This window comes from Passer montanus, unplaced genomic scaffold (genome assembly GCF_014805655.1).
Source record: "Passer montanus isolate IOZ18808 unplaced genomic scaffold, ASM1480565v1 scaffold43, whole genome shotgun sequence".
NCBI classification, from domain to species: Eukaryota; Metazoa; Chordata; class Aves; order Passeriformes; family Passeridae; genus Passer; species Passer montanus.
In genome coordinates this window covers 892266-904568 of record NW_024369151.1, presented here as the reverse complement: position 1 = coordinate 904568, position 12303 = coordinate 892266, and the positions used below count along the sequence as shown (strand labels likewise).

Here is a 12303-nt window from a genome sequence, read left to right as displayed (position 1 = left end):
GGCGGGGCCGCGGGCACGGCTCGGGGGCTTTCACGGCACGGGGGGGCCGCTGCTCACGGCCTGGGGGTCTCTCCTCACGGCCTGGAGGTTTCTCGGGGCACGGGGGCGCGCCCCTCATGGCCCAGCAGCTCGGACGGTTGTCGCTGTCTCCCCCGCGAAGGGGACGCGGTGCCCCGGGAATTGCCCAGTGAGCGCTATGAGGGCACCACGAGCGGAGCTCCCCCTGCCTCCTTTGCCGGGGAGGGGCAGGGCACTGCCAGCCTCTAGCGGCGTCCAGCCCTGTGTGATTTTTAAACCCTAAACCTGCAGTCTGGGGTGTGTGCCCCAGCCCCGGGGAGGGAGAGCCAGAGCCGGCCCAAAGCTCAGAGAGGGCCGGGGCAGAGGTGGCGCCAGAGGGAGCTCGGGGCACACTCATGGCCGCTGTGAGGGTGGGTGGGAAGGTGGGGCCCGGCAGTTGCTGGTGTCGGGAGAACTGAGAGATAATGGGCATGAAGCGGAGAGAAGAGAGGTTGAGGCTGTTTAGGAGACCAGCCTGGGTAAAGTCCCAAGTAACCAGGACTGAGCTTGGAGAGCAGACTCAGCTTTGAGCAGGAGGTCAGAGCAGAGATCTCCTGAGGGCTCTGCCCACCTGGGTTATCTATGTCTTAGGTGAGAGCCATGATTCCCCCTGGAAAGGTGAGTTCCCAACATTGGTGGTTGCAGACAGCAGTTCGGAAGCACCAGACTTACCCTGGGTGGGTTTAGAAATGTTAGATAATAGTAAGAAAAATAAAAAGTACAACCAGACTACCTTTTCTGAACTCTTTCTTCACTGTGCTCTGTGATAGGTGCACAATTGGCATTAGCATGGGGGGGTCTTGGCTTTCTGTCTGCAAAAGGAAGCAGGACTGACTTCACTGCAGGTGGGGAATGGAGGTCCTCAGCCCTGAGCTGAAACATCTCAGTAGCTAGCAGCCATCCCACATCTGTGTACACACAGTGTACTGCTCACAGGGGAGGCTGGGCTCTGCAGCTGAGCCTTTCCCTTGACAGAGTCCAGCTCTGCGCAGGGCACGGAAACTCCTTCCCAGCCTCCTGTCACCTCCTTTGGTGTCTCTCTTTCAGCCATTGCTCAGCTGCCTGTTGGTGTTTTACATACTTTGAGGCTTTCCAGGCTCATCTCCTGGCTCCCTTGCTCTGAATTTTGCTGGCAGGCATGGCTATGTTCTGGGCTAGGCTGTGTGCATCCTGGGCTTGCTGTTTGGGTATTGGGTACTTTTGCCAGAGCTTGGGAACCACCTTGTGCAAAGAAAGATTTGGGTTTTCTCCATAAGTCGGCTTCTCCCTTTCCAACCTGTTGTGGGAAGTTTTTTGGCTGGAAAAGATAGGGCAGAGTGAGGTGTGAAGCGAGAAAAAGACATGAGGGCTCACACCTTTGCTGTGTGGGCAGGCTCGATGTTGTTGGAGCTATAGAAGGATTTCTGTGGATGTAAATGCCTCTTCTGTGGTGTCTGGGTCCTGGAGAGAGGGGGAGAAGGGAACATCATGGGCAGAAGTCTGGGAGAGAACAACGAGAAGCAGCTGCTCCCTACACCTGCCTCTCGAGGAGTTGCTTTGGTGGCACTGGAGATGGAGCAGGGAGCAGTAGGAGGGGCCGGAACTGCTTCCATCTTCATGCAGGGTCCAACCCCATTCCCTGTGCAGGAATTACTTTTTACCTGCCACACTCATATCCCAAAATCGTCTCATCTAGCTGAAAGAGATGGAAGCCACCAGAATTGGGAGATGGGGAATGGTGGGGGAGCAGAAGCAGAAGGATCCACCATGGCCGTGCCCTGCTGGAGGGACAGCCTGGACATGTCACCTGTCCTGCAGAGTGGATGTGAGACTGCTGGGTGGTGCTGCTGTGCCTAAGTGCACATGGTTGTAATTTCCTGACAGAACCATCTTCCTTTTCCGTCTTCATGCTGCAGTGAAACAACTCAGCTCTCTTCTTTCCTCCCTGTGCCTTCCTCTCTGAGGCTGGATTAAATCCCTGGCCTACCTTCGTTGCTTCTGCATGTCTTTTCTCATTTTTCCACTCAATGGCTCTCTTGTTTCCTTGTCAGTCTGTTTGCTCTTCATTATATTTTAGGAATTTTTTATTTATCTTTCCTTTCCTGCTATTTTTGCTTTGCCCGCTGCTGCACTGCTGTTTCTCTGTGACCCAGTCTGCCTGTTTACACACTCTCTCTTACAGATGTCTGCATTGTTCCAGTCTTCCTCTGCTATTTCTATCTCATTGGGAACTGCTGCATTCATGGTCTCTGCAGGCATGGTTTGCTGCCCTCTCCCAAAATTTCTCAGTATTTAAGGGTTCTCTCCTGTGCTTTTCTGTGGGGCATGGATTGCATCCATCCTGAACCTGTGAGTGAGGAGTCCCTGGACCAGCAGTGGGGCCCTGGATTGGTTCATAATAACTGCACAATAACTACATTATATGACATTACAAAACATGACACACATTTGTGATGTGTGTTCACATCACAAACTGCAGGCTTGGAAAAGCTGATCAGATTTTCTCCATGGTCACTTGCTGGAGCCAGCTGATACTCACAGCCACCAGTGGTCACCCAAGGAGTGTTGGTGAAGGCAGCCTTGTGTGCCAGGTGACATCTCAGCTGCTGCCTGTGCAGAGCACCTGGGCTGTGCTCTGTTCCTGGGCTGCCCTGGAACAGCAGCTCTGTGGTGGGAGGCAAAGTCTGGGTGTGCAAGCCTGGGCTGTGGAAGCATGAGGGACTGACTTGGGGGTGAGGCCCAGTGTGCCCTTGCCTTCAGGTCTGAGGGGCTGTGATCAGGGGGGCTGTTGGGGAAGGCCCATCCTGGCCATTTTTCTTCCTGGGAGGAAGGGAGCTGGGGGGCCAGCTGGGACTCAGCTGAGAGCTGTTGTTTGTTCCCTGCCTGCCTGAAGAGGAGACAGTGGTGTTTCGACTTTCCAGTTGTGAAAGAACTTTGAAGACTCACTTGAGGAAAAACTGTTGCATTTAGTTGGTTATTTTCAGTCTTTGGGGTTTATAGTCAATAGATGGTGTCTCTGGGACTCCCTTTATTTTTTTGGATGCATTCTTGCAGAGCCACAGCTCTGTGGTGGTGAGGAGGGGATGTGCTCACAGGGACACGTCTGCATGGCTTTGGGAGCTCCTTTTTGAGCCTTGGCTCATGGTCCAAGACCACAATTCCCACATGAGAGAGAAGAAAACAATGCAACCCCACAGTGCTAATGTGTTAAAGAGACTTCTCTGACTGCTACCAACTTTAACTGGCAGGGATGAGGAAAAGAAGAGGGGATTGTGAGAAAACTGTCTATTTAATATCTTTTTCTAGACAGGTGTGGCTAGTTTGACACCTGGTCACTGACTGTTCCCATATAAGAGTCTGGAGGTCTTTTCTGAGATGCTCATACGCCTGTGTGGTTTGCTCCAGACTCTGGGAAGTCCTCAGGGAAAGTGTTTGGGTTGGGTCTGTGCTCTCCTTCTCCATGGGAATTCCAGTCATGTTTAGGGGAGTTACCAACTGGAACAAACAGTCTCCCTCCTGCTGCTCACATTCCATTAGACATTCTTGGCATCAGGACAGGTTGATGAATAAACCCAGGGGCAAGAGGGGATCCAGGGCCCTGTGGGGGCAGGGACACTGCTGAGGCTGATCTGGTGTTTGCACTGTGCCAGGCTGTGGGGTGGGCTGTGTTCACTGGGTGCTGTCCAGTGGGTTGTGTTCAGTGCACATGTCCCAGGTTGGGGACACAGCTACAGAATCACAGAGGGCAGGGTTGGATGGAATATTGGGAAGCAATTGTTCCCTGGGAGGGTGGGGAGGCCCTGGCATGGGCAGGCCGTGGCACAGGGTGCCCAGAGCAGCTGTGGCTGCCCCTGGATCCCTGGCAGTGCCCAAGGCCAGGCTGGACACTGGGGCTTGGAGCAGCCTGGGACAGTGGGAGGTGTCCCTGCCCATGACAGGGGGTGGAACAAGGTGATCTTTAGACGTCCCTTCCACTGGGATTCTGATTCTGTGGCTGGAACATTCAGCCTGTTGAAGTGTGGTGCCATCCTTTTCTGTGTAGGAAAGAGGAGCTTGTATACAGGAGCATCTTCAGAGTAACCATAACTGGCTTGCAGAGCTTGAAGGGGAACTGAGTTTTAGGGCTGCCCATGAAGTTCACCTGAGAGTGTGTAGGCACCAGGGCTTTGCTCTGCCTGCTCACTGCTGCTCTTTCTCACAGTGCTCTATCTCTTCAGACCAGCCCAGGGCAGAACTCAGGTTGCTCTGGCAAATGTTAATATGACACGTGCCTCATTTCACCTCAGCAATGGCCTTTCAATGCCAAAATACCAAATGTTAACAGATACAGCAGGTAGTGCTCCCAGTCCATAGTAGTTCTAAGCCCTTTGCCTGGCTGAGCCTGGGATCACTTCCCAGAGGAGTTTGGAATTCTGTAGGCAGGCAGGAAGCAGCAGGATAGAAAGAAAGTGACTTGCCAGAGGCAACAAAGGGGTGAGTGTCATTGGAATAAAGTGCAGGTCCCTGGGCTTGCAGCCCAGTTAGTGCTGGGCACAACGCTTGGATTGCAGTTCTGTGCCCTGGGAAAGAAACCAGAAAATGCACAGGGAAGTGGGCAGGAAGGATTGCTAAAAGCTGAAGGTATCTCAGAGTACAGCTGATGCATTAACGTCAGGTATGTCTGGTTAGTGGCCTGTGACTTCATGAGTGTTCTTCCAGGGGAGAATTCCCGAATCTGGGGGAGCAGTGCTGATTGATATTCTAGGGAAGAATCCTGTCATTACTGGGTTCTTTAAATAAAGCACTGTTAAAAGTGGGAAGAATCAGGATGTGGTGCTTTCGGGAGCCTTGATCTCCAGCATGTCAGTCAGGCTGGCTGAATCAGGACAGCTTGCTGACAGTGGGGGTTGAGTGTGAGTTCTCCCTGGTGACACTTTTTTTGAGGGCCATCACAAGCAAGCTGCAGTTTAAAGCAGGCTGTGCTCCCAGGCTGTACTGTGACACCATCTGGGGGATGGGCAGGAAAACAACGTGGAAAAAGAGCTTCCCTACAAGCCACTTCTACTGCTCTGCTCGTTTCCATGCCTCGGCTGTTGCAGTTGTTCCTAAGACACTTCAGGGACATTTGCTGGAGGCTGGGAGACACTCATGGTTGTTTGGTGGTAGATCCCAGCCCTTCTGTCTCCATTTCCTGCTTCTGTGTACCTGCAGTTCTGTTCAAGAGGCACAGCTGGATTTTGTGCTGTTCCTCAAAAGCAGATCCCAGTGCTGATCCTGCCAGCAGGTTAATCCTGCACAGCTCTCCAGTCACCTCCCGGTTTTGGGAGATGCTTCAGAGCCCAGCGTACAGATCCTGTCTGTAAGCCCAGAGCATCCCTGCCAGCCTCCTTCTTTCGTGCCTGAAATCCTGGCATAAACAGGGGCAGCTGTCAGAGAATATTAATGCTCACTGTGACCAGCCCCACAGACTGGAAACTCCTGGGCTACACCCCACAAAATCCCACCTGATCTCAAATAACACAGCCTGATTTTTCTTTGTGTCTCTTGGCTTTTCTGTTGTGTTGAGCCCCCTTTTCTTGCTTGACAGTAATTTTTGAAAATCACAAATATCATCTCACAGGTGAGGATATATTTGGGTGTTTCAGATCACCCTCAGGCTGCAGGAGAAGCAAAATGTGGTCATTGGAATTTGTCACACAATGCCACCACACAGCCTGATGAGCAGCTCAGGAGCAAATCCCAAGGAAGGCAGGGATGCACAGCACCTGCTGCAGTGTCACAGGGTTAAAAAGAACTGCTGTTAAGGATAAATAGGGTGGCAGGAGGTGCCAAAATTATCTTCAGAATAAGTACTTCTGAAAATTTAATAAAATATATGTATTTAATATAAAGACATCCTGAATTTACTTTCTTCTTCCCCATTTGTAGCTGCTCATACCTATTGTGTGTACCTGGGTGCTGGGCTAAGACAGGACAGTTGGTGGGAGGGGGTCACTAATGTTCACTGGATCTAAGGATTTTGTAGGCAGCAAACAGAACATTTTCCTTTCCAGTTTCTCAGCCAGATGCCCTCAAACTCACCACCTGGGCACAGGTATACACCTATGTGTGTCTCCACTGCACTTACAGTGAGCAAAAAAAGAAAGTGGAATTTTTTTTCCCCAAGACCGAATACGCAGTAAATATTTCAGAATCCCATAAATAAAAAAGATTGATCTGATCTTTTAAAAACATATTCCCCTTTGGGTTCTGACTAAGTGTGAGAAAGTTCAGCCTAAGAAAGAATTTATTTGGAAAAGCAGTGAAAGGTTAGAAGCAGGGATGTGGGCTGGAATACGCCTTGCAAATGTTAACTGTGGAGGCACAGTGCTAACGCCTCGCATGTGCAAAAACATTTGGAGGGTTGTGAATTTAAACCATGAAATTAATATAGTCAAAATTAAGGTTTTCTTGCCCACACCTTACTCATACAGGATATGGTGTTTGTAAAGTTCTGACAGGGATAGGAAGATGCGGAGGTGGTTTGCTGGTGTTAATTTATGGTTGAGGAAGAACATTTAGCATCTCTGTTTCTTGATTAATCTGCAACATAAATGTTTCCTTAAAGTAAATGTAACTTTTGATTTCTTTTACTTTCTGGGGGGTAGCAGAGCAAAGCCCAGGAAGTTGCTTTGTTGTGCTCACTGACACTTCCCCAGTGAAAAGTGTAATACAGTGTGTGCTCTGTGTGTGCACACCCACGTGCAGCCACCATGGTGACCCATGAATCATTTACAACTGCCTGATTCATTTTCCCAGTGCTCTTATTTAATAATTCTCCTGCTCCTCGGGGAGAACTGTAAAAATGGATTTTATTTTCCTAATGTGTTTGCATTTTAAGTAGGCAAAGTCTCTTTAGATTCCCATTTGCCAAACAAGATCTGCACATGTAAGTGACCAATGGGCTGAGACCAAGGATGAAAAATTTCAGTGCAAGAGGAAGAATTAAGAAAATAATAAGAAACTTAGTTCAGGGATTTGCAGTGGGAAGAAATTTTGATTTTAAAACCCGAGCTATTGGAGGTACTTATCCCCAGATGGGGATGGTCAGGCTGGAGCTCAGGGCAAGGCTCTTCCCCCAGAGGGTGCTGGCACTGCCCAGGCTCCCCAGGGAATGGGCACGGCCCCGAGGCTGCCAGAGCTCCAGGAGCCTTTGGCCAGCGCTGCCAGGGATGCCCAGGGTGGGGTTGGTGGGGGGTCTGGGCAGGGACAGGGGCTGGACTCAATGATCCCTGTGGGTCCCTTGAAACCCAGAATATTTTGTAATTCTGTGACCTGTCCTCTGTCTGAGGTGGGTGAAATTTGGAACAGTTCCTGGATATCCAGTGTGTTTCCATCCAAGTCCTAAAGATGTACTCAGGAACAGGACACACACTGGAGGGTTTGATGTGCTGCAAGTCCTGCAGTTCCGTAGCTCTGGAGAGGAGCAGTGTCTCTCTGGGTAGTTTTAATCAGAGATTTTAGAAGAGGAGCTTTTCAGGTTGTCTAAAATTCTGTGAACTTCAGATGATCTTATATAGAAAATTGCTAATATGCAATTCTTTCTCAGATGCTGCACAAATAGACCATGTTTACAGAAATCTGGATGTTGATATTTAGAAACAAATCTCTTACAAAGTTCCTAGGCAGGAAAATGATAGAGAAATATATTTATTTCAATAAAAAGAGGATAAGATTTTTAGTAATACCAGACTGTTCTGGTCATCCCTCAGTTTGTCCTCAGATTCCAGGAGAGTTTTAGTGAAGGCAGAAATACATCTCTGGTATATCCAGTGCAGGATGCACCTTCCATCCTCCAATGTGGGTTGGAATTTAGCAATAGAAGAGGTGTACAACAGCCATACCAGGGATTATTCCAAATTCTTCTTTCAGCCTGATCTTTTTCTGTTCAGCTGCTTGTTGGCATCTCAGCAATGTTGAACCTGAATAGCAAATAAACCCATACACCTTCAGTATTTTAAGTATTTGAATTCTCAGTAGCTTCCCTCCTAAGGATCTTCCTAACCAGAAAGGCAGAGGAATACAGGGATCACCTTCCCCACACCTTCTGCTTTCAGCCTAAGTAGGGTTGGTGTTCTTGTTTGCCTCAAGATTGTGAGTAGGAGGATCCTGCATCCTCCTGGCTTAATTTAATTTCATTTTGTTCATTAAGAAGTTTTATGGAGTCAGGATCTCTTCTTCAATGCTGCTCAGTCATTTAACTAGCACTTCTTCTTTCCACTTTGGAAACCAGGCAGTGATAATCCACATGAATTCCCATCTGGAAATCACAGCATGAATAAAATTTCTAGTCCTGGACAAATTAATAGGAAAAAGTCAGGCGAGGTTTGCTTTTCTTTTATGAAACTCTCAGTGCTACATCATTTAATCCAAGCAGTTGTGAGACAGATGAATGGTGTGTTCCCAGCCAAACCATTTTTACTCCAGAAGGGGCTTTAAAATCAAATTGTCTTTATTGTGTGTTATGCAGAACTCCACATTGTGGGCTGAATGGACTGCTTCACTTCTTCACCATTCTTAGATCCTTACTGATAGAAAGATAAATCTTTCCTCATTTACAGGTTATGTAGGTTCAAGTACAGCTGTTTTTTTAATTGTGCAAATTGAGGTAGTCATTGTCAGATTGCTGGGAGTAACACCTTAAGACACTGATTAGACCATTCTGTACCTTATCCTTATTTACACTTTGAATTTACACAAAAAGAACCCTGCCCTGCCCTGAAGTGACACCAGAATGAGGCAGCATGAGACAGGCTCTGCTCATGTTGTTATGTTGTCTCGTGTGTCTGAATTCTATCATGGAGCCTCAATATCCGGCTCCATTATGCTGATTTGGGGGATAATTGCAAAATATTAATATTTTTGCTTCAAATGGCTGATATTTGCTGTCTGTTTGGATTCAACCAGAGCATACTTTTAACTGAGGGAGAAGGAAATTCTTTGATGTGTAACATCCTGAGAATGTCTCTCAGCACCCAGTAAGTAGTGTCCAAAACACCTTTTCCCCAAAACATTTAAAACAAATAATAGAGTTTCTGATCATCAGACTATTCTGAACAAGGGTTAATTCTCTCAAAAATTAAACCAGGATATTCCCCTCTGCAGGGAAATTCCTGGTAGTCTGGCATCGAGTTTCCAAACCTGGTAGGATTACATCCAGGCCTGGATGGTGTGCAGTGAAATCTCCGTTGTGATACATTCAGCTGACACATGGTTTCAATAAAATATCACAGAATTTATAGATTCCTCTGGCCACCGACTTGAAAGCTTAAAAACTGCTGTGGGTAATTCAACCCTGTAGCTCCTGACTGCACCTGTAGCAGCTCTTCTCAGGAGCTGGAATGGCCCTGGAATCCTTCATGGAGAAGGCAAGCACGAGCCTGTGGCTCCGTGCCCTCTCACCTGCCATTTAGCCCTTGCCAGCTGGAAGGTGAGCCAGCACCTTGCACCAATTTTTGGGTCATTTCAGGGGATTTGACCCCTCCCTGTGAGGGTTTGGGATTATTCTTGGCTTGGCAGTTTGCACCCCAAGGATGCCCTTGTATGAAGCATGGGAAGCACAGTGTTAATCCAGTGTGTTCCTTGATGTCTCCTGTGTTCCTGAGTGTTTCTGACAGAGGCCAAATGTTTGTGGGAAAGAAATAAATTATTGTGAACTCAGTAATCCTGAAATAGTTTGCCCACAGGGAAAATTTTTTTCCTTACCCCCATTTAGGATCTGGCTTGTGCCTTTGTGTGAGAGGGTTTCTGTCCTTTCCAGAATTCTGGATTTTATTGTTATTTAATCCTTACTAATGTAACTCTGGGTACTTTAATCCTCTTAAGGGTTTGCTGCTGACTTTGGGCTCAGTCCTGCTCCCTTTTCAAGGAATTTTGCCATTAGACACCTTTAAGCAGTGTTCTGATGTAAATTGAAGCTGATTTTACTGGCAGCTCTGTCCCTGGCTGTGTATGCCTCTGTGAAGCTGTAACCTGTGTGCAAGGCACAGTTCCAGCGGGGAGGAGAGGGGGGTCTGTGCTCCTGGCTCCAGCCCTGACTCTGCCTCTCCTCACTGCCAGTCTGGAAGGAATCCTCAAAAGATGCCAAAGGCTCAGGTCAAAGGAATTGTCTGTGAGCCTGCGCGGGGAATGTTCTGCCAGCTTAGGAAGCCATAAATGTGTTCCTTTCCATCTAGGTGCCCCTCTGGCTGCGGAAAGGGAGAAGAAGCCTCTCTCCAGAGCTGTCTTTGTGCTGCCCTGGGTGGAATCCACAGAAACAAGTGAGGGTCCCAGATGTTTTGTTTTTTCCCTGATGTATTGTAAGGAAGCATTAGCTGCACTTTGGGTCTTCCAGGGAGGCTGCTCAGGTAGAGTGTGCCCTGGACACAGCTTGGAGAGGTGTTTGCCAGTGCGAAGCATGCAGCATGTTCCTCAGAAAATGCCATCCTTTCCTGTTTCTTTGCACAGGTGGATTAGTAATGGGGGCTGGCTCTTCCTGAAGAGTGCTGGTGTTGCTCATGGTTCCTTCCTGTGAGGCAGATATCCCAGGAAAGGTGATGCTTTTTCCAGGTACTGCCACAGAGCCATTCCCCAGCTCCAGCCCTCTGGGTTTGTCACAGCAGGACTTGAGCATCTGCCAGCAGATTTTCAGGAAACAAGGAATGTGAAACCAAGGATCAGAGCAGGTCATCAACTGTCCTGTGATCCCCTGGCCAAAGCTGGAGGGGTGATGCTGATCCCTTGTGGTCACTTAAACGCCACTCAGAAAACCTTTCTGGGGCCAGAAACATCACAGCCTCAAATAGAGAGGTGACATAAATGTATTGCAGCTGTAAGTAGTCCACTGCCCCACTCATGCTCCTGGAGTTTATGTTTGAGAAACCTCATTTGCCAAGGTGAATGAGTTATGTGGAATTGTCATAGAATGTAGGATTTAGAATAGAATTCCTTATGTTGGGTGCTTCCTTTGCCATTCCCAAACCTGCTGGTGCAAAGGAGCCACCCTGATCATGGAGCAGGACAAGCAGTGCTGTCCAGACTGCTCTCTTGTAATCTTCCTGCTTTTATCCTGACAGGGACCTGCAGCACTTCTGGGTGTTAGGAAGAATTCAGAAGGCTGTTGTGATCTGTTTACAATCAGCAGTTTTGCCCTTCCACATGTGGAGACTGTCCCTGCTAGACAGCTGCTCCTGTAGTGCTCTGCCAGAGTAGGATCAATAGGATTCCAGGGTGTCTGCTGAGTGCCAGTAGCTGAGAGCTCCTCTATCAAGTGCCTTTTATGGCTTCTGCCTCTTGAAAGCTCAGTGTGAATTCTGGGCCAGGTGAAAATTGTTCTTCACCTTGGACAGGTCCTTGAGGAGCTCCTGAAGCTGCTGTGGGGAGAGCCCATGGTTTGGGACTCTTTGTGGGCTGTGCTGGCAGCACTGCAGGGATGTCAGCTGGATGGGGCTGTTTCCAGTCTGGGTTTCTGGGATGCTGTGCAGAGCTCTTGGAGCCCAGTAGGAATCAGTTTGTACCCAGCTTTTGTACAGGTATTGCTGCACTTAGGAGGGTGGGTTAGGTGATCTGTATTTCTAGATGTATTTTTAGTGATACAGAGCTCCTGACCTTTCAACACATTTCTGATTGCTTTTATTCCCTTCCTGGGTGTCTAAAGCAAAATCCACTGAGGCCAAGTGTCCTAAGGAAAGAAGTGTCTCATTTTGGCTGCCAGTGCTGGGCATGTGTTCTCTGCCTTCTCTTTCCTGCCAAAATGAAATATGTGCTTCCTTCTCTGGGGAATATGTGAATCAAACCAACAAAAATTCTCCAAATCTTGAATGCAGGATCTGGGAAGAGAGCTGAGCTCAGCCCTGGGGCAGGAGGTTCAGCCAGTCTCAGTGAGTGCTGGACACGCCACTGGAGCCAGCTGGCAGCAGCTCCTGGAGATGGGAAGGAAGAGCAGCTCATTCTCTCTCCTTTATTGGGATCCACTTGCAAGCAGAGTGGTCAAAACTTCCTTCAGGCCCCATGGAGTTATTTCTTGGGGTACTTGAAAAACCTGCTGATTTGCAACTGAGTGTGCCAGTCCTTCATAGCTGAGGAGCTGCCTTGTAACGAGGCTGTGCCTTGCCTTTTCTACCACTAGCAAGATAAAGTGCTCTATTAAGGTTTATTAAGGTGCCTGTGTGTTAAAGATGAATTGTGACCTGACTAAATAAGTACAGCTGGTACTCACTAGACCTCTCTCTGGAATCCCTGCTCCTGTTGGAAAGGTTCCTGAGCATGAAG

The 12303-nt window shown here is 48.5% G+C and overlaps 1 protein-coding gene across 9 annotated transcripts in view; it reads left to right on the top strand.

The window, feature by feature from the left end:
* Nucleotides 1–12303, top strand: part of ZNF618 (zinc finger protein 618) — a 148789-nt gene that overhangs the window by 92900 nt on the left and 43586 nt on the right. For 6 of the 9 annotated variants that reach the window (XM_039719916.1, XM_039719915.1, XM_039719920.1 and 3 more), the window contains exon 7: nucleotides 10230–10313. The exons of the other annotated variants lie outside the window; for them this stretch is intronic. In XM_039719916.1, coding sequence (XP_039575850.1) covers nucleotides 10230–10313 — 84 coding nt within the window. The remainder of the gene's footprint in view (nucleotides 1–10229; nucleotides 10314–12303) is intronic. 9 annotated transcript variants of the gene reach the window in all.